Genomic DNA, 22101 nt, shown 5'->3' with positions numbered 1-22101 from the left:
TTAAGTGCTTTTCACTGAATAATTAAGGAAAAAAGTGACAGGTGGATGGCAGGAAAAAGTCCCTCCCTGCACAGCCTGGTGTTGCAGCAAGTGGAGCTGACTCCACCGTTTTACTTATCCACACACAAAACACCTAAAATTCAGATTTCAACATTCATTTTATTAACAAAGTGCAAACAGTTTTAAACTAGGAGTTGTAGAGCACATTCACACGGACGCAGGCACACGAGGACAACACCAGGCAGGTACTGACAGGGCTCATGCTTTGTCACTAACCAGGCATCAGCTCTCAGAGGAGCTTCACAAGGACTTTAGCAGCTCAAAATGCAACGAACAAAGAGTTTGGCAATGGCTGTGGTTGGTCCACGTCACCAGCTGGGGAAAACAACTGGAGTGGTGGCTGTTTCCCCCAGCACTGGAGCCACCCCAGCATTCCAAAGGACAGTCACACACTCGTGCTCATTCCAGCGGCACAGCAGGACAGGACTCAGCACCTTCCCCACAACTCCTCAGAGCAGCTGAGGCTGGTGGAGCAGCAGTGCCACCCCTCAGTGCCAGGCCTGCACTGTGCCCGGGGGCAGGGCTGAGACAATGGCAGAAGAACCACGCTGGCCAGAGCAGAGAGGGCACACAGCCATGGACAGCAGCCTCAGGCTCAGCTCCAGGGAATGCACACACCTCTCCCAGGGATGCAGCCGTGGGTCTTCAGGCCTCGAGCCCGTGCTCTACCTGCTCCAAACAAAGTTTGCACTGAAAACTCCCCTGCTGGAGCAGTTTTAAAGCTTCAAACAAACACAATCTTACAAGATAAAATTTTATGCCAGCTATTTCAACCCAGTCAGTTCTGGAAGCATTTAGAGCTCAGCCCTCCCTCCCTCCCTCCTTCCCAGACTGCCTCACAGGCACAGGGAGCTCAGGATCCTGGCACAGGATGAGCAGTGGCTCCGGGGCTGCAGCTCCTGGAGCAGCACAGGGAAGGTGCAGCCCCAAGGAGACCCTTCCCAGTTACCTGGTACTGTCATCTCCAGGGACAAAGCTGAGATCGTCAGCACTGGCCTGATCCCCGTCTGGTAACACCGAGGAGTGCTCTGAGGGTGAAAACAACACCAGCAGAGCACAGTCACCCTCACACAGTGAGCACACAGGGAATGCTCCCTCCCTTCACTCAGGCCAAAACTTCACCCCCCTGCCCCAGCCTCACAGCTTTGATCCATTGGATTGGAAGGGAAAGCTTAACCTGAGGACTTTCTGAAGCTCCACTGAAGTGCTGGAAGCACATTCCTGCCAATTAAGATGTAAATCCATGTCTAAGGCAGTGGTTACCTCCCTGGAATTAGCCTACTTACAGTGCCAGTCCTGGCACACAGGGAGTTCCAATTGGGAACCGGAGCTCTGGGTTTTCCAGCCCTTCCCAGAAGACTCACCTAAACTGACTTCTCAAGGCTAGCAGGAGTTTCCCTCTCTTGTTTTGAGCTATTTTAATTGGGATCCCAGGAGAAGAGTTCCAAATCTTACTGGCACTTGGAGCTTTAACACCTCCACAGCCCCCCCCAGGGATCTGTATCCGAGGAGCTCTGGGAAGACTGGGAATGTTTGGGAAGAGGGGCTCCATCAGCTCTACCTTCACTGGAGGGCTGGACAGAGAAGGCCTGGTTGAACACCTCTGAGGGAGAGGTGGCATCTTCCTGCTCCTCGTTTTCCGTGTCACATTCGATGTCACTGTCACTGCTCATCCCTGGCAGGAGGTGAAGGACGTGCTTCTGACACACCCCAGCTGCAAGAGAAACCAGAGAGAGCCAGGGCAAAATGACAGCAGCGGGATCTGCACAGCTGAAATGTCTGACTTTATCCATGAGATATCCATGAGAGTTCCTGCCAGCTCCTGGGACCAGGTATCAGGAGAACAGAGGGAAGGAACACTTTCCAAGCACTCAGGGGTCTGACAGAGCACTGGGCACCAGCCCTTAACACAGCTGGGTTTGTCCTGTGTGTCACCAGCTGAGCTGCTCAGTCTACTCTACAGCTGGGACAGGAAATAAAAGTTGCTTTTCTGGGAGCTAAAAGGCAGCACAACCCGTGGGGCAGGTGGACCTACCAGGCAGCAACAGGGGATTTGAGTCTCACAAGACTCCAAAGCAGAACCAGAGCTGCTGGTGACTCCAGGTGATGACCTTGGGTGTGCACTGGGCAGCCAGAACTCTCCATGGACAACACAAAGTCTGCTTGGCTCTACTTTTTAAAGGCTGATACTCATTGCTAAGAAAAAGCAAAGTGAGGGGCCAATTCTACTGCAGTTTTTCCTCTGAAGGGAAAAAAAATTGTAATATTTGCTTCCTGGGGTTTTTAACAATGAAGTATTTCAGTTTCTAAAGCGTTTTCCTATTGGGCTCCCTGCTCTGAGAGCAGAACTGCAGGAGCACATCACGATCACGCTGCAGTGACTAAGAGCAGAAATTCAGTTTTGTCACTGAGAGACCTTCTGTAAATGCCAACTCCCACACAATATTGCACACTGCAGCTCGAGATGGATGCTGGCACCTTAATATAGGCTTTGCGCTACAATCCAGTCATTGAAATTCAAATTAGTGCAGGGGTGGAAGGCAGGAGAGTTTTAGCAAGATAAGAAAAACTATGTGGACTTTCATAAGGGAAAAAAAAAGCAGTGTTATTTTTTTCCAGCATGGAAAGGATGCAAGAAGGGAGGGGGAAAACTTTCCTTTAAATCTCTAAGGAAACTGGATTATGCACCACAACACCCAGCACGAAGGAAGGGCTGGAGAGGTTCTTGTGTGGCTGTGCAGAAAGTTACCCTGGGGGGCTGTCCCTGAAGGCAGCAGAATTACCAGCCAAGGTCACTGGCTACTATTTTAATTAGATATGAAATTCTTCTCAAGGCCACTCCACAGAACAGCAGAGCAAAGTCCTGGAGCTGTCTCAAGGCACAAAAAGCAGCTGCTTGTCCAGAGAGCGACGGCCCCACGTGCCAGCCCCGATCCTGCCCCGACAGCAGCCACACAGAGATTTTCTGTCCTCACTCAGATTTATTCTCCAGCAGCCACCTTACAGCAAAGTTCAACAGCCATGGAAGCAGCTTTTGGGGGTGGTTTTCTCTCCTTCTTCCCTGCTCCAGAGGCGGAGCAGCAGCACCTGGAGCGTGGCCACGCTGCACCTGCCCCCAACAAGATCCAATTTACCTTCCTCTGGTCCTGCAGAGGCACCTTCAGGGCCCATCCCCTGCAGCTCCCCGGGCTCAGAGCTGCTCTCCAGACCACCAGACTGGGCTCCTTCCGTCCGACACCCCTTGGAGTTTGAACTTGGGAAAGAATTTAGAAGAAATACAAAACCCCATGTTAGAAATTCAACCTTAACTCAAGTTGTGGAAACAAAGTCTTCTAGTGCCACATTGAGTTTTACTCCTTGTTTAAGTCTCCTGCATTTCCACTTAAACTTCCAGCTTTTTTTAACATTTTAATATTTCTAAATCAATCAAAAAACCTTGAAAATTTCCAGTATTTTCTTAAAAAGGTGACGCCACTTATTTAGAAAAAAAACCCTGAAAACTCCATTGCCCTTTGTTTAGGTGGCCAACAGAGAACTCTCATGGAACAGCTGAAAAATTGAGCTAGAGTGAAAAACATCACCTTAAATGAGGAAATCAAAAGTGATTAAATTTCAGTTAGAAGGTATTTTTGCATATTCAGTTAGAGGGTATTTGTATTGAACAGTAGGAAATCAGACCTGGGCTGCCTTTCAATTCCAAGTGTCAGACTCCAGCCAGAGCTGATCACAGTAAGAGAAAAATGGAAAAAAAAAAAATAAATAAAAAAGACAACTTTTATAGCCTAGTTATAAACCCAAAATTTGCTGTCCAGAGGGAACAGCAGAAACCAAGTAAACTTCAAAGTAATTTCTCTTTCATGCTACAAGCACCTGGTTTTAGGAGATTGTGGGGTTTTTGTAGATCAAGGGAAGGTGGGGGAAAGAGATAAGAGGAAAAATGAATAAACCCTTACCCCAGAGCACCAACTTTTCTGTTCTTCTCTACAACAGCCAAGCCATTCAAGCCAGAAGCTCCCACCTCAGAGTCTGATCCCTCACAGGGTCTCTCCTCCTGCTTTGGCAACGCCTCAGCAGCCCCGGGGCCGGCCAGGGCCCGAGCGTGGGGCCGAGCACTCAGCTTGGAGCTCCCCAGGCCTCCTGGGCAGGGAGAGCACAAATGAGATCCATGGGATCCTCCCCTCCTTCTCTGAATGTTGGAGAGGACCAAAACACCAATTTCTGCGTCAGGGGTTTCCTTGTGCTTGCACTAAAGGAAGGGCATTGTGCAACTTGGGAGCAGCACTACCAAAAAATTCTTACTGGAGTTTTCTCAAGTTCCCTCTAAGCCAAATCACAATTTAAAACTGGCTTAGTGCTGTTTAATCCTGAATTTTCACTGTCAAGCTCACTCCTGACGTATTTGCTGAGAACACAACACATGTATTTATGTTCTGCTCAGGGAACCTGAGGTGCTGCCTCCCAGCTCAGCTACCAGAGGTACAGAAACACTCATCGGCTCAGAGAAAGGATCCATGCAAATTTAAGGGAAACTCCAGCTGCCAAATGAAGGACTCACTGAAAAGCTTTTGTACAAGAGATGCCAATTCCATCCCCCCACAGGTGCCCGTGGCCCAGGTACCCTCAGCAGAGTGGCTGTCCCCCTTCAGGCGCAGGTTCCCGTCCGCGCCGTCCATGGCTCTCCTCAGGGACAGGCTCCCGGCAGCTCCCGAGCGCAGGGGCTTGGCTGAGGCACTTTTCTTACTGGCAGCTGCAAGAAAGTGTAAAAATGTGACAAGTGTTCAGTCAAAGCACTGCTGCACCCTGGCTTTATGCTTGTTGTGAGTGAAGCTCCACATTACTCTCATTGTTCATTAACTCCAAGTCCTGTACAAAATCCTTCCACACCTTCCTGTCAGAGGCCTGGGCTGCACAGGTCATGTTCACTTCCTTACACTGAAACCTCCTCCAGAAAGCTTCACACACATTCCTTCAGCCAGCACGAGATTTTAAATGAGACAAACACAAATCCTGGCTTACCTGCATTTCAGATTCCAGCAAGTCTGGACTGCTGGAATTTGTTCCCTGCAACAGCCTCGAGTTCCCAGATGGGCCTGGTGCAGAGCAGCCCAGGGAGTGACCAGCTCCCACCAGCCTGACATTGGCACTGCATCAGGTTTGGCAGTGCCTGTGAAGTTTTTGTTTTACAGAGAAGCACTGAAATCAGTTTCAGCAACATAAGGGCAGGGCAGGTTTACATTTCTGACCTCCCTGCTGAACCCAAGCATGAGGAACTGCCTGGGGACACGAACCACCTGTAAGGGTGATTAAATGCCCCCTTCTCCATGCACTTACAATTCCTTATGTAACAACTGGTGACTGAAGACTTGGTCAGCAGCTCCATCCCTATTTCCTGCAGTTTGCTGCAGCTGTCAGTGCCACAGGCAGCCAGGGCCCCCTGCTCGATGGAGAAGAAGCTGGGCTGTCCCTCCCCTGAGCCAGCATTGCTGCTCCTCACTTCAGACAGCTGGTTCTTCACATCAGACATTTTGCTCCGAACTTCTGCCATCTGGGTTTTGAGTCTTTTCAGCATCTTCAGGTCTGGGGGTACCCTCCACATGGCCTGGTGCCTCCGCTGGTCTCGATCCTTCAGGGAATAGGATGAAGCTTTGCCAAAGGAAAAGGCAGAGAACACAGCAGGTAAGGAAAACCATTCTCAACTAAATATGGATACATAAGAATTGTACCTTTTGTTCTGCTGTAAAAGTGAGGGACACACATTCTGTCCCAGCACAGCACCCCACTGAGGCTGCAGGCACTGCCAAGCTGCTGGGACAGCAGGATTTTGTTCCCAGTCATGGAAAAAGGTCCCCAGTCCTGCTCACTGGGAAAAGCCAGGCTCCCAGTACTGCCGCAGGAACTCTGGTGACACCTGAGCTACCACCTTGCCAGCCAGGCTGACAGCTCATGTCAAACCTGCTTTTATAAAACTTGTTGACTTTGTGTAGAAGATTCTCAGACCACCAATATCTCATAACACAGAGAACACAAAAGAAATCTGCAGCTGGAGAAGGAACTTCCTTAAGTACCTCACAGCAGAAGACCAGGTTGAGCAGCCAATACCTGAATAAGCCTCTGTGTTGCTCAGCTGGAATTAGATCAACCTGGATCTCTCTGAAGTGTTATAAATTCTGTGTTTCTCTGGAAATTCAACTGTTCCAAACTGTAAAGTCAAGTGGCTCTTAGAAACCTTCACGTCAGGAGGTGAGGTCTGTCAAACTCCAAATGGAACAGCAGCTTTGTCTTCACTGACCAAGTTCAATTTGACTGGGAACAGTCAAATCCCAAGGGAAGCTCCACAGAACAGGTGATTTTGGCTGTGTGTTCAGTAGCTAAAGATTCACACAGCCCAGCACAACAGGAGAGCTTCACCCTGCTTGAGTGGCACAGCACAAAGTGCAGTGCCCTCTCCTCAGCTCCTTTTGTCCAGGCCTTTTTCCAAAAGCAAAACAGAACTGGGACTCACAGTTTGTGTCCTGTTCCTTTTTTTTTTTTTTTTTTTTTACTTCTAGAAGTGACTTCCATTTTTGGAAATATGGATTAGATTCACTGAAAATTCATGGCTGTTTATGTAACTCCATTTAAAAAGCTAATGACAAAGGAACAAAGAGTTTGACCCAGCTTTTAAATTCAATGCCACCAATGGCACTGCCACAGCAAACCCAAGCATCACTTGTAGCACAGGGACATTTATATTTCTCCTTCTGTTCTAGAAAGTCACCAAATGGTTGTTGGCCAGCAGCTCAAATAAGTGTCAATCATAACAAAATTCAATCAAACCTCAGTAATAAATTTAATTTCTCACTACCAGAGGAACAAGCAACCTCCATGAAGAGCCAGGGGTGCCAAAGCTGCTGCTGCTGCACATGCAGTTAATTGGTATTTTCGGGTCAAGGGTCCCAACTGAACCACAAATACTCCTCAGTTATTTAAATACCATCATTATTTTTGGCTCCTGACATTTTGATCCTTTTTTTTTTTTTTCCCCTCCCTTTCCCAGTCCTTACAAGCACTCATATTTTTTTAGCTCTAATGGCCTCCAAATTCCAGGATTTGTTTTTTTGGTTTGCACCATGCTCCAAGTACTCCCAGGCACTCCAGCTGTGTGCAGGGAGCAGTGGAGCTGCTGCCTCAGCACAGAATTGTGTGCTGTGTTGGTTTCCAGTGCCAACCCCTCCAGAAAAGGGGCTTTTCAGTCATCCCCCTGCATTTCTGGGCGGAATTAAACCATCAGACACATGGTGTAGTTACCTCTGCTCTGCAGAAGAGAGGGAGGAGGACGTGGCTGAAGGCCCCAGAGGTTTTCCATGCCATTTCTGTCTTTTAGGTCCAACAAGTGAATTAAAATGAGGGGATCTATATCCAGCAAACTGCTGCTGGCTGTGGAGCCCAGGGCGCTGGCTCCCCGCCGCGAGGCTCTCCCACTGGCACTGCTGTAGCTGTGGCTGGTACCTGAGCAGGAGAGACACAAAGGTGGGAGTGTGGGACACAGGGATGCTTAATCCCCTGGGGAAAACAAAAAGAGTTATACAAGTAGATTAGGAATGAACTGATCCCATGAAAATTAAGGAGACAACGGTATTTTGTGTATTTTTGGATGTGCTTCTGATTAAAGAGTAAGATAAAATCAGCTGGAAAGGGGAAAGAGCTTCACTTCATACCTTTTATAAAAAAATCTCTTGATGAACAGATTTGTTAACAAAACAATACAAAGATCAGAGTTACTCTAAAGGAGTAAGGAGACAAACATGTCCCTCCCTGAACTCCAAACTTTGAAACAGGGAATTCTGTCTTTCAAGAACCAACAGACTTGTACAGCAGCACAAATACCACTTCTGGTATTTTTGTCCAAAATAAATATACTTAGATTCCATAATATATCTCTATGTTCCATATAGATATTTCTTTCAGAATCTTGTGGCTAATTTGGGCTGTGATCATCTCCAGGCTGCAAAAAACCCCCCAACACCTTACTGTGTTGCATTTAAATGTATTGTGAGCATGCTTTACTTCATTCCCTCCACATTCTTTGGGTTTTGAAATGCACTAGACCCCAAAGTGAATGTGTTACCCACTCAGAGGTCACGCTAACATGAGTAAAAATTCCTTATCGGTCTCCTATTGATTGGAACACAAGGAATTTCAGAGGCACAAAGCTGCCCTCCAAACTTTGACATCATTTTTAAACCAGCACATTCGGATGATTCCCCCTCTTTTTTTTTTTTTTTATTGAACCAATGAAGTGTTTCTGCTACACTGCAATAATCAGTACAAACCACATGATGCAGCAGTTCCCAAAATAGAACTGCCTGCAGAACACGCAGCTTGGCATTGCTTCCAAGAGGAGCAGGGGAAGGAATCCAGCAGAGTTTTGCTTTTATGGGAATTCTGGTGTTGTTTTTCATACCTGATGCTCCAGGAGTAGCAGCAGCTGCTGCATCCTCCATCAGATCTCCATCTTCCAGCTCCATAGTACTGCTGTATTCCACATCATTCTCTCCAGACCTTCAGGGATGATCAGGGTGGGAAAAGGAGAATACAACTGTTAGCTTTCCCGAGGTCTTGTTAAATGTTGTGGCACAAACCTCAAAACACAGCATAAAGTGCTGTAAATTGTATTTCCTGCATTCTAACCTACTCAAACTGAACAAAGGAAGTGTAGTAATTAAATTACTGTCTCGTTAACCAAGAGGCCAAAAGTGCCATATGTATCTAGACTGCAAAATGTGATGCTGCAAACTCCTGTGTTTGTAAGTGTAGCAGCACATTCTCACGTTTTAATTAAGATTTCAGGATTTGACATCAGCTCTGCTCAGTCTTGAATTTCCTAATTTAGGTACCTGTCCTCATCATCACTCTCCTACTACTACAACACTTCCCAGGAGCAGACCTCTACTCTGTTACAGCGCTGAGACAGATTCCTTAATAGTGTTTTGGGAAAGAACCTTCACAGATTATCACTTGTCAAAGACAGAATGCAGCACTAACGTAAATAAAGAGATCAGAAAGACACTAATTAGCTGACCAAAAATTCAATGTTTAGCACTAACTCTATGAGTTCGTGTTGTTCCCAGTATAGGAACCACCTCTCAAATCACACTGGAATCCCACACACCCCAGCAAATTACTCAGTTTCCACTGGAATTAGGATGATTACCCTGGGTACAGGATGATCTGAAAGGCATTTTTAGTTACTTACATAGTTTCTTCATCAATGTCATTTTCTTCAGTGTTACTGGTTGCTGTTGAACTTGCTGAAGAGCTGCTGCCATCGAGGTGGTTCACCTCATCTTCTCCAGCAAGATCAATATCCAGGTCGCCATCTGAGAGCTCGTGCTGCAGGAAAAATAGGAGGTTTTTGATATAGAAACATTCAGTAGCACCTTGATGCATCCCCAAAAGCTATGAACAGACACCGTCTGTCCCCAGTGTCACTATCATACTGCAGTGAGGAGGCTTTCAAAGCACATTAAAGGCTGGGAACAAACACAAGTCATATTTTTCAGCTGCAACTTGGAGAATTTTTGTGGTGGAATCTTTTAGCTCAGTTCTGGAACATCTCTCTGGAGTCGTCTCTCACTCACAGCTCTCAAGTGTGTCATCTCCTATTTCCATAGCAAGGATAATAAACCTCATTTACAATTCACAAGTTCCCCTGTTTCTATTGCTGCCTTATCAAAGAAAGTTACACATAAACAGAGGCAGGAAACAGAATTCCTACATTAAAGTCTTCCTGCTGGGTCTTCTCTTCCTCCTCCTCCTTGTTCTCCCGTGCTAATCCTGGAGCAGTGAAATTCTCAAGCAGTGCTTCAATGCTTTGTCCAGGTTTCTTTGCTCTTGTCTCTGAGCCCTCATCATTCTGGGGACTGAGGTGAGTGTCTGGAGGGGAAACCCCTCGGGATTTCTGAGTCCTGGACAGTTCAATCGCGAGCCTCTAAAAGATGACAAAAATAACAGACAAGACAACAATGGAGCAGCAGCATCAAACCAAGCACCTTTGCTGATTTGCAGATACACTCTAACAGGTGATTTTACATTCACAAACATCCCACTTACTTCTTTCAGGTTATTTATCTGCTGGATGTAACTCGTCTGAGCAGCTTCCAGTTGAGCAATGTACCAGTGCTGATCCCGGCACTTCTGGAAGAAGGTTGGTGAGCGCACTTGGAACCTTCAAAGGAATGTTTGAAAAGAGGTTTTTTGAGGGAGTTTATTTGGTTTAAGGTTTGCTGTTAAATGTCCCTCCCCTTCATCCAAAAAGCCCTGAAGAAAAACTTTAAAATCTGAAATCCAGTGGTGAAATAAACTTAACAGACAACAGGTCCTTGTGGACTCGGGTGTTCTGAACACCCTGACTGGCCACAGTGAGCTCTGTAGGGGGGACTCACAGACTTTTGTTCCCAAAGCTCTCCAATGCTCACTACATTTAAAGAGGGGAAGAAAGCACCTTTTTCCTTTGATTCTGGTAGCTGCAGGTCTCTAACCCCTATTAATGCCAGGAGCAGCCACTCCTCAAAGAATGATACACTTAAAATATTCCACAACTCTCTTTGGCACATCTCCTTCTTTAAAGCAGCTGAGGGTGAAAGCCATTTAGAACAAAACACTTCACCAATATTTTAAATTCAACTGGTTAATTATTCCCTATTTCAGCAGTAGATTTGTGATGATCCTTGGAAAGGAGAGCAGGAAGCCCCACCTGAGGATCACGGTGTCGTTCTGCCGGTTCAGGTAGCCCTCGTTGGCCAGCAGGTCCAGGCGGAAGAATCGGTTGTACCCCCAACATTCCCCAACTTCAAAATCTGAGGCAAATTCCCGGATGATGTTTTTGGTGGGATCATTGGTGGACTGGTGAACCATTTCTACACGGTATTCATACCTGGCCAGGGAAAAGTCACAGGGATTTGGACCAAAAGATGTCAGAATTTCTGAGTGGGTCAGGTTTACGAGCTGCACTTCCCCACCCAAGTGGATGGCTGAGTCAGGCTTAAAATTTTACTGAACGCTTAAACAAATAGTGAAAAATTAAAGAGAGCAGGAATAGGGAGTAGAGTGAACTCCAGGGCTGAACTACCACAAAGATAGCTACCACAGCTTCCTTTTTATCTCAAGAAAGCCACTGAGTAGCAACTTTAAAATATTATCTCTGTACCTGATTCAAAGCTCAATGGACAACAAAAATCTCACCCTTCTTTTTCAAAGGGCTTTGAACTATTTGATAGAAAAACCCCAACATCTTTTCTTACTGCAGCTTTGCTTACTTGGATGTCTCTGGCAATCCAGCAGACAGCTCCAGGAACACTGACAGGTAGTAGCCCCGAACTACTCCATTTCCATCCTTGAAATAAAATTGAGAAATTGATTAAAAATAGAAAGGAAAAAAATCAGGAAAATCTCAAAAAACCAAAACCATTTGATACAGAAGACTTAGGAAAGTTTAGAAAACAGCTTCAATCAACATTGGATTTGCAGAAGGAATCTACTTTAGATGTTACAGTTGTGATTTTTAGTCTGCAGTGACCTCCTACTGTAACATGAATCAACAAGAAGCACATTCACAGTGTAGCATTGGTATCTCAGATATAAATCTCAAGACAAAGCTTTAATTACTCTATTAACACTTTAGGTATTTGATTAAGTGGAAGTCTGAATAGACAAACACTTACTGTATCAGAAAAACATTATTTTAGGTTAAACATTAGTTCTGAAATATTTTACATACAGTCACATTTCAAAGCTACTTAATTTTTGAGAAAAGAGCAATTTGTTCAGAAAAAAAAAATCCCATGCAACATGAAAAGTTAGAGCAGTTAACTGAGAAACAATATTAGAGTCACCAGAAGTAAAAAAAAAAAATACAGCAAAACCTCCATCACACTCACCTGAATCAAAGATGAAGAATGGCTCAACTTGAATCCTCCAGCTTGAAGAAACATTTCAACTTACCATTGAAAAAATAAATTTTAATGCCTTCTGACAGCACAGCTCAGGTAGCTAACCCTGAATTTACAATACTCTGGAAACTTCCACACAGTTCCATTTCTGCACTGCAATAAAATACAGCTCTGGGCACCCATGGGCTTAACTTATGGAGCCTATTCTCCAACGATGCCACAAAAATCACTAAGACAGAGCTGGTGCTCCACCATCAAACTCCTCCTTCTCACACAGCTGCAGGAGCAGCACTGACCAGAGCAGGGAATGTGGAAAGATCCCAGCTTGGGGGTCAACATTCCAACATGGACAAAGCTTCAGAAACTGGAATATTCAGCCCACTCAAGGGACATAGCAAAATACTCATTTTAATGTCCTGTTTGAGAGCTGGATGCAGAGTCAACAACAAAAGCTTGGTTCTCCTCCCACCTTCCCCAGTAAGTATGACTCAGAGTAAATCACTCTATACCTCAGTTCTGTAAGGAACATCTGCAAAAATCCCTGAGACATTAAAATATCAATCAAAGTTTCTCTGCCATATTAGTAGGACCCATCTTTAATTGCTTTTAAATTAACCAAACCATACTGAGTATGTTCTCACTGGAGATCTGGAGGCAGAGGGAATTCTCCAATGACTGGTGATCAACTCATTATAACGTTCTTTTTTTCCTACAGCTTTTCATATGCAGCATGAGGCACACTGATGATTCCTTACTGGAAAGCCTGGGAATGAGCTGAGATGGGATAACAACTCCACTTGAAGACATAACTCACCGGGTAAACTTTTAATCTCCAGCACAGTCCTGACACCTGCAGGGGAGGGCTGTACACAGGATCTGCTCGCTGGCGCAAGGTACTGGTGAGAGAGGAAGGAAAATATTTGGTCTTGGGACAAAGCAAAACCCTCATGGAACCATGAGCTGCACAGAGAATTGTCTTTATAATGGAAAATAATTGTTCACCCAGTAAACAAGAGATTTTTAATGGAATTCCCATAGTTTAGTCCACATCTCACAGTTTTCTGTAGAAATTGTTGTTTTAAATAACACTTCTCATGTACAGAAGGAACAGAAGGATGGTGCCAATATTTAAGATATCTTACCTGAAGTTTTCCAAGACAAATGTAGTTGAGTCATAGGCTGGAACCAATTCACTGTGGGGGAAAAGAATAAATACATTACACTTGATTAACATGGCATTAAAAATCCCAACTTTTGCAATCTGTAGAAGAATTTTAGATGATTTAGGTCACCGGAGCCACTGAAATTGACCAGGACTAGACTGGGTTACTCCAGTATAATTCCATTTTTAAGCCTCCTTAGGAGGCAATACCTTGGTGCCATTGATAAACAAACATTTAGAGTTAAAGCAGGACACAGCCAAACCAATTTTTGCTGAGGAATTCTTGAGACTTCTCTGACTTTCTATTTTTTGGAGACATTTTTTCAGCACAGGCTCTCTCAGAACCCAGCACCAACAGCATTCTCCTGATGAAGAATTGTGTTATGAAGTGATTTTGGCTGTATACTCTGAATTAAGGTGACCTGCAGAGGCATCTCATGAGAGCCTGGCAATTATATACTGAATGACCCAATAATAAGAGATAAAAGGACAAATCAGTAAACTATGTGTAAAAGAGAAGAAAAAATTGTGAGCTGGAACTCACTGTCCTGACTCCCCAGCAGGGACTACAAAATAAGCCCTGCTGGGACAGAAAAGCCTACTTGCAGCACAGGTTACTACAAGGAGTAAGTTAAGAGAAAACTCTCCTCTCAGGTACTTTATACATGTTTTTAAACACTGAACAAACAGAACAGAAATGCAATACTCACCTTGTGAAGTCTGGGGGGACAGGAGTGGTGACAAACGAGGCCATGGGCTTCCGATGGACCTGCTGGAACATCATCAGGATCTCTGAACTTTTGGATATCAGCTCACTCTTGCTGCAGGACCGTAACTATGTGGGGAAAAAAGAAGGAAAAAAAATCCTTAGCTCAGTAAAAATCAGAGGTTTTATCCACTTTTGCTTTTGAACAACAGAATTGCATGTTTGTCACAGCTTCAGGAAGCTTATCCACAATACAATGTCAAAATGAAGCTTGGAGGTTTTGGGTTATTTTGTTTTCTGGAGTTCCACAATGGAAACTACAACAGCCACTATGTGTTTCCCTTAGATTAAACTAACTTATATAGACCTGGGTCATTTTGTATATTGCCATTAATCCCTGTAGTAATTTTTCAAGCAACACAACACCTTTGAGTACTTCTAGAAGACACATTTAATTTTAAGAAGAAATTGTGCAACCTAAGGCTACGCCAATGAAAATATATCCTCCAGAAATATCCATCAATTAATATTTTTAAAATAAAAAAGAAAGAAAGATCCCTCCTCAGCTGGCCTATCTACACAACATTTAATCTCTTTTCATAATTACCTGATGTTCTACTTCTTGAAGCAGGGTTTCCAGAAGTTCAGTTTCTTGAGTAAGTGATGTCTTTTGACCTGTTTAAAGAAAAGATGTTACAAAACCCCAAAAACACATACTCACTGTTTCTTAAGAAAGTGTATTTTCTTTTTTTTTGTTTCCACTTGGAAGCTGCCCCAGAACATACTAAGGTAAAAGATTTCTAAATGTACCAAGGTTGATTGAGAAAGTATTTGAAAAGCAAGTCTATGTTTTTAATTAGAGCTGTACTGAAGAACTTATTTGAAGTTAAGTAACAAAACACTGTGTCCCAGAAATGGCAGGTTTTTTGTTTTGGGGTGCTTTTTTGGACAAGAGGAAAAGCAGGTTTGACTCTTATCTAGACAAGCCCCTCTCATATTAAAATTACACTAGAAGGAGTAACTATTACACAGATGTATTTTCAAACTTTCCAAATTAGAAAGATGCACTTCTTGACCAACAAAAATGATGAAGTAAAAGCACTTTAGTTGAAAGGTGCTAAATAACTTCCAGCTAGATGGGAATTTTCAGGTTTTCCAAGTTATTATATAGGAGTTTTTAACAGAATATAATCAGGTTATGTCAAATTTAAAACTTATCATAGTAACTACATCATTAACCAAAAGCTTTGCTGCAGGTGGAAGTTTTCTGCTGGCAGTGAACTTGCTCAACGCTACAGTATGGAAGGAGTCAGGCTCCCAGGGAAACAGCGTTCCTCAGTGGATTTACATATTGTTAATAAATTGCTCCTCCTCCTCAGGGAGGCCAATACCCACCCATCAGAGTGATGAGCTTGTTCTTGAGCTGGGTGTCCAGGCGGGCGATCATCATCTCCACGGCGTTGCGGATCTCCCGCACGCGCTCGTCCTTGGCGCTGCGCACGGCCTCCACGTTCCGCTCCTGCATGGCCAGGAGAAACAGGGACAAAAACCTTCACACAGCTGCTTTTCCCACTCACTCACACCTTGGCTCCATTCTCTCACATCCCAGAAAGGCTTAAGTGTCCCTAAATCCCCTGAGAGGGAAAATATCAGCGCTGTTTTTGATGAGCTAAATTCCTGGAGTAGCGGGAATTTCACAGGATCCCTCAGAGTGCCCAAAATTTAACTGGGAAGCTGAGCTGACCACACAGGGATTTGTCATGTGGAGATTATTTAGTAGCAGACCTGTAAATGCAGCTGCCAGTTTCTCTTCTGCAATTTCAGCACAGAAAAGTTCTTTGTGGTAACGAGAATAATGCGATAAAACCAGAAAAGTTTTGTGGTAATGGATAATACCAGCATCCTCCTCCCTGGCAGGGGAAGGCCACAAACTGTCAGCATTTTATAACCACACTTGTGTTCATAAAAGTCACATCTGGGCTGGAGAAGAGCAAATCTATCAGTGCATGTGGCAAAAAGCACCTGAACAATGGGCAAAAATCATACAGAAACTCACCCCAAAAATTCCTGATTTTATGTGCACAAAGAGTACACGTCATAAATGTAACAGCAAACAAAAGTAATCCTTCCTTCCTGGGATACAAGGAACTGCATCAAATTGCTGGACTTCCCACTGAAACTGCCCAAGCTGAACGTGTCAGTATTTGGATTTTTGACCTGTTTACCCCACAGGGAAGAAAAAGGTGGTGCACACACAAATCTCCAACTGGTGAGCTGCTCATCCTGCAGCCTCAAATACATTTACAGTTTATTATCCTAATGAAAGGAAAATAAGCTGCTAGAATAAAGCATTTTTGTACTTTTATAGCATGACAGAATGCACTTTAAGTGATGACAAAAATATATCTTTCCAAGAAGTGTTCAACTCCAGCTTTTAAACAGCACACCCCAAAAGAAAAGTTCCGTTACCTAACTCTAAACCAGAATTGAGAATATTTTGATCTTTCCACATTGTATAAAAAGAGTCAAATGAAAAAACAAAAAGGTCTCTCTATGGGATAATCTCACCACCTTCCAACAGGTACTACTTCCACTTCCCACTTTATCCTTTGCCACTGGAATACTACAGGAAAACTTTCTTACCACTTCCTGCACCAAACTGATCAATTCCATGAGTCTTCTCCTCAGCTTTCCCACTTCTTCATTTACTTTTGTGACGTGCTGCTCGTAGATTTCTGCCAGTGGTTTAAAAGTATGTCCTCCATGCTGTTCAAAGAGAGAAAGGGGGAGGAGGAGGAGGAGGTGAATAACAGAGCATCTCTTTTCCACTTTATTCCACTCCTATTAAATTCCTGAAAGAGAAGGGAAGAAAGCCTACGACTGTATCACTCATTCTGGAAAAGTTCCAAAGCAGATTGTATGTAGGAAGTCAGTCTTTCACTTCCCTTTGTAAGAAGTCATGAGTTTGGCTCTCATTCCATCAAAACTTCCTGTCAGGAGTTATTTGGAGTCTCAAGAGTCCTCCAAAAATAAACTGCTTCATTCATTGTGCAATCCTTTACCAAATCAAATATTGATAGAAGGTTTATTTTTATCATTATTATTAAAACACCTTCCCAAACAAAGGCAGCACGCTGTTAACCACTTACATTCCAAACAGCTGTTTCTCCTTGAAATACCTGACTGGATGGATAAACACTGATGAATTTAATAACTTTGGGGATTAGAGGCCAGGACAATTAAACAACAAGTGTTATCTATGTTTTCTAAACAAGGCTTCTTCCTTTGCCCACAAAACTCTCCCCACCACACAGAATTTGTCCAAAACATCATGAAAGTTATAACAAGGAATGTAATTCTGACCTGCTTTTGGCAAAAATTCAATTTCCTTCTCTAATTATGAACAGAAAGTATCATCTTTCACAAGCAGTGTTACTAAATAATAAATACACCTAAAAAGTGCATGGCAATCCAACAGCCACAACAGGAGTTTCACAGAATTTCTAGTTCTTCAAAACCACTGTCAAACACAAAGTTTGAAGTTCCTCACATCGTGTGCATTCCAGCAAGTTTCCCTTACCATTCCTCCCCAAAGTGCACACTGGTGGCAGATACACTTCTTGCAGGTCCAGCAGAAAACACTAAGCTTCTCATGATGGTTTTCACACCTTAAACCAAAAAACACACATATCACCCACAGAAAATTGCTATGAATTTTCTACAAACTCAGTTTAGCATTTTCACTTGTTTTGCTACACAATCCTGCAACTAAAGCACAAAACATCTTTTTCAAGAAGAATAATTACATACAGTAAAAACCTTTTGTAAGATAAATGCTGCTTTTAGTATTCTCTCCAGAAGCACTTCACAGATACAGAGAGTACATTACTAAAATTAGCTCCTATAATCCAAACCACAGAACACTTGATACAAAGAGCACTCCATTTACTTGTCCTTTTCATTCTCTTCATGCTTTGTGAGGCTGCAGAGCTGAAGTGTGTCCAGCTGCTGTGTGACCTCCTCTGCCCAGCGACAGTTGACAAGCTCTCGGAGCTGCAGGGGTGCTCTGCAAGAAGGATGGCACAGTTAGAGCAGGAATTTGGCTCCAGGAGCTAAAGGAGAAGCCCTGCAGTGAGTTCAGTTCAATTCCACATTACCAGAAGAGTCACAGGTAAAAAAGAGCAGAAAGTGGACTAGCTATTCCAAAAGAAAAAAAAAAAAAAGAGTAATTTGATCATTTGGGAGGAGGTGGGAACTGAACACAGAATGGCTGCACAGGCACATCACATGAATTACAGCCATAAAAAATGGACACTTTCACCATGAAAACTGAAGCTCCTGGGCTGTGACTTTTGAGAGAAGAATATAAAGAGGAATTCCTCTAGTTACTCCTATTACACCAGCTATGTGCACAGCAGTGCTACGTGGGAAGAACAAAAATCCTGCCTAGACTACATTTGAGAATAAGTATTATACCAGGGCCAATTTTTATAGAAACAGCAGGCAGGTCTCAAAAAAATCAAGCTTATAAATTTAGCGCAACCTGCACTGAAAAAGAGATTGATCATGACAGGACAATGCACTCAATTCCTGATATTAAAAATACCTTACCTACAATGAGGGCACTGAGCTCTTTGTTCGGTCAGCCAACGCTGTGATGGAAAAAGGAAAAACCTCTTTAAACAGACTGAAATGAAAGAACTGCAGGCAAATACATTCTATCATTAATTAGGAGTTACTTATTTTTATTACAGCTTTCCTGTATTTTTTTCCTTTTTAAACAAATTTTCAATTTAATTGTTCAACCACTTAGTCACAGAAGAAGCTGCTATTTGTGTCTTAGTAAGAAGCAACCACTTGTCTTTAGATGTCAGAGATGCTTCAGTTAAAATTATACAGAGAATTCTGAGGTACCAAATATTGCATTAGAAACCACCCACCTGGCAGATTCCCAGAGTCTTAAACTAAAGAACATGTTTCAATAAAGGAAAGAAAAAGACACCACAAGCATCTTCTAATTAGTCTTCAAGGTAGTTTATTTCTTCCTCTTGGGTTATTTTTAGACAAATTAAATACCTGAAGTTCAATGATCAAATCCACAAGGACCCTGTGAGTGTTTCTCTTCCAGAAAGCTCCAGGGACAAACAGCTGAGCAAAGAACTTCACCTGCCCACTACAACTCACAAGTGTAAAAGCTCAGCAGTTGATGGGTTTATATTTGTCAGCTCTCTACTACATTTAAAGAGTCTCATGAATAATCTCTCACCACCCAGCAACAATATGTCATCTAAAATCCTTAATATGCAGCACGAATCCTTCACCTACAGCTCTTGTCAGAGCTTCCAGAGCGAAGGATGAATGTCTGTTCCAATTTCTGGAAATACTACGGGAGGTCTGGAAACCTCAGCTGAACCTTTTGCTGCTAAAGCAGCACAAAACAGCATCTGGATTTGGAACTGGAGTGTGATACGCTGGGAACCATTGCCTCAACAAAGGAATGAGGATTCAGGTGCTGCCTCAGACTCCCCTGAGAAAGATTTAGCCCCACCTGATCACACCACACCAGCCTGACAAGCATTATAAAACACCTCAGGAGGTGATGCCGTGACCTTCCCAGATGCAAAGTCAGCATTTGATTTCTGTCCCAACTTTTCTCTTCTATACAGGCATCAGGAACTCTCAGGAGAAGCTAAAGAAGGGATCATTGTGTGTCTCTTCCTTAAAGCAATTATTCCAGATGGTGCTTATAATTAGCACCACTGAAGGCAATGCACAGCTTGCCTACTTCTTCCTCAGGGGCGTTATAAAAGGTTCTGAAAGGGAAGCTAAGGAAGGGAAGGAAAAAAAAGGAATCCTTCAAACTCCAGAAAAAATAATGTTTTCATAAGCTCAGTCAGTTTTCAGTTCAAACCTTTGAAAGAATAGACTAAAGCAAGCAAACTCACCCGGATACAGCTGAAACAGCAGAGCTTGGAGCAGTGAGGGCACAGGCGGGCATCCCGCAGCTTCTCCATACAAATAAAACATCGGAACACCTCGGCAATACTCTGCAAAGGGGGATTAGCACTATTGTTAAACATGCTTCAGACACATCAGGGCTGCACTTGTTTTCCAGGCACTGTGCCAGGGTTCAGTCCTGTTCCAAACACACCTCTGAGGGAGATACAACCCGGACATCACAAGTCTCCCCCTCAGCTTCTCCTACGATGCACCAGGACCCGTGTTATATCACTACTCTCTTTCTTCAAGGAATAGTTTCTGTTTTTCTTATCTCTTTTGGAGCAGGCCTTTCTGTAGCCAAGATGCTCCTGTGTGTGTTCACAAGGGATTGAGCAGTTGCCAGAAGAAATGGTGTTGTACCTGCAGAGAGTGGACTGGCACTAAACTATTTCTAGATCATGGTAAGTGCACGTATGTATAATACACAAGAGGTGCTGAATTGAAATGGGTATTTTTCTGACTTTTATAAGACTTATATTCTTTTAAGGTCTCCCATTAGCACTAGCTCCACTATTTCCACACTTTCCCCCACCCCATTTAATCAACCTTGAGTGATAAAAACATTCCCCAAACGAGAAAGGTATTTTGAAAGCAGTGTTTGTTTTCCATACTGATCATTTTTAACTGATAAGTAAGTTTTACATCCTGTATCATACAGGAGTTATATTTCTGGTTACAACTATGGAACTTCACAAGGTCCTTCGGGTGGAATAAATTTTTTGCCCACAGCATTAAGACTGAATCAGCACAAAAGCAAGATATCTTCAATTGATGGATACCACAGTATCTCCCACACATTAACGTCTTCTTTAACGGTTGCAAGCCATTGAAACGCACCATATGCGTTTATGATAACCGCAGACAACTGCAGCCGGTCTTCTACATTGTTCCCCAGCCTGGCCGTGACACAGCCCCCGGCAGGTGTGTGAGCTGCCGGGTCACAGCCACTTCTGCCCCTTCACGGTGCCAAGGCGAGTTCCGTGTGTGCCAGGTCTCCATCCATCCAATCCCCGGATCCATCCACCTCCGGAACTGGCACCTGCGGCGCTCCGCCAGCTCATTTCCTACCCCCTCCCCACCTGCTGCCTGCCTGCCCACCCGAGCCAAGCCCCGCAGCGCCGCAGGCTGTTCCCAGCGACAGGGCCGCCACCGTTCGGTACCGCTCGGCCTTTTCCCCGCCCCTCACACAGGGTACAGGGACCCTCCGAGGGGCTCCGGTAAAGCGGAGGGGGGTGCGGAGGAGAAGCCGCCGCCGCCGCTGCCCCCTCACCGCCCTGAGGCAACGCGCGCCGCCCGCCCGCCGCTCACCTCCACGCTCTGTTCGTCCATGGCTGCGGCTCCGCCAGCGGCGGGAGGAGGGACGGCTGTCCCCGGCCTCCCTGTCCGTGCCCGCGGGTGAGGAGCGGAGGCTCCGGGAGCGGGGTTCCGAGGGCCGGGCTCCACGCTCCAGCCCCGCGCACCCGCCGGGCCGTGACCGCGGCAGCGCGGCCGCCCCGCCCCGTCCGCGCCGCGCATGCGCGGGACCGCCCGCAGGGGGCGTGGCCGCGCGGGGGGCGCGCGGGAGGAGCGGCAGCGCCTGAGGGGAGCCGCCGGAGAGAGCTTTCGGCACTCGGATTTTCCTCTAGTTTCCTTTACTTTTCGTTTTTTTCCTTTATTATTTTTCTTTATTCTTCCTTACCGGCGTGGTTCCAGGAGCGGGGATGGGTTTCCGCATCCCGCTGACAGTTATTATAGCCAGCGTTCACCAATAAATATTTAACGCTGCTGATGGTAGTGGCACAGCAAGGATCGAGTCCTCTAACAGAAGATCAATGTGATATAAACTACTAAATCAGTTTATGAAACTGACTAATTGCTTGGAACTAATTAGTAACTCCTAGGTAAAAGGGCATGCTTGGCAGTAGACATCATAAAATCAAGTTATTTCTGTCCTTTCGTCTTCAATACCCAGCCTGTCTCCATCAAACCCTAAAGCAGTTCACGGATGACTTCAGAAATCAGCCTTTCCCTCCCTAAAAACACTAATTTAAATTTCTTTCCTTTGACAGACATCATTTTTCACAAAGAAACCACAACTTAATAAAAATTCAGGCATCTTTCTCAAATGAGACCAAAATATAACAGTATAAATATTAAAAAGTATACAACATATATAGGATGTATAATACAGAAATATTGTACATAAGAAAAGAATCTTGTGTTTTTCACTGTTAGGGTGGTAAAACAGCATAACAGAGGTTGTA

The 22101-nt window shown here is 44.4% G+C and overlaps 1 protein-coding gene across 2 annotated transcripts; it reads right to left on the bottom strand.

Annotated features, from left to right (window-relative positions):
* Window positions 1-139: 139 nt before the first annotated feature.
* TRIM37 (tripartite motif containing 37) lies at window positions 140-21373 on the bottom strand. 2 transcript variants are annotated; one of them, XM_005525716.3, is made up of 25 exons: window positions 21167-21322; window positions 19804-19905; window positions 18470-18510; window positions 17808-17924; window positions 17439-17526; window positions 16502-16624; window positions 15254-15377; window positions 14466-14533; window positions 13863-13987; window positions 13133-13183; window positions 12805-12886; window positions 11358-11434; window positions 10796-10975; window positions 10153-10267; window positions 9818-10030; window positions 9296-9432; window positions 8504-8601; window positions 7348-7548; window positions 5392-5703; window positions 4679-4807; window positions 4014-4197; window positions 3195-3313; window positions 1622-1774; window positions 1010-1088; window positions 140-729 (listed from the first exon to the last, which is right to left on the bottom strand). In XM_005525716.3, the coding sequence occupies exons 1-25, from the start codon at window positions 21185-21187 to the stop codon at window positions 726-728; spliced, it is 2943 nt and encodes a 980-aa protein (XP_005525773.1). In that variant the 5' UTR covers window positions 21188-21322; the 3' UTR covers window positions 140-725. The 2 variants fall into 2 exon arrangements, with proteins under 2 accessions (XP_005525773.1, XP_087922355.1); XM_088066229.1 differs by lacking the exon at window positions 140-729 and having other exon boundaries at window positions 1006-1088; window positions 21167-21373.
* Between the last annotated feature and the right edge of the window lie 728 nt (window positions 21374-22101).

This window comes from Pseudopodoces humilis, chromosome 23 (genome assembly GCF_049639895.1).
Source record: "Pseudopodoces humilis isolate 2021_Gansu_Grassland_sample_001 chromosome 23, ASM4963989v1, whole genome shotgun sequence".
Lineage (NCBI taxonomy): Eukaryota > Metazoa > Chordata > Aves > Passeriformes > Paridae > Pseudopodoces > Pseudopodoces humilis.
Note: the sequence above shows the minus strand (reverse complement) of the source record. Positions and strands in the feature narration are given on the sequence as shown.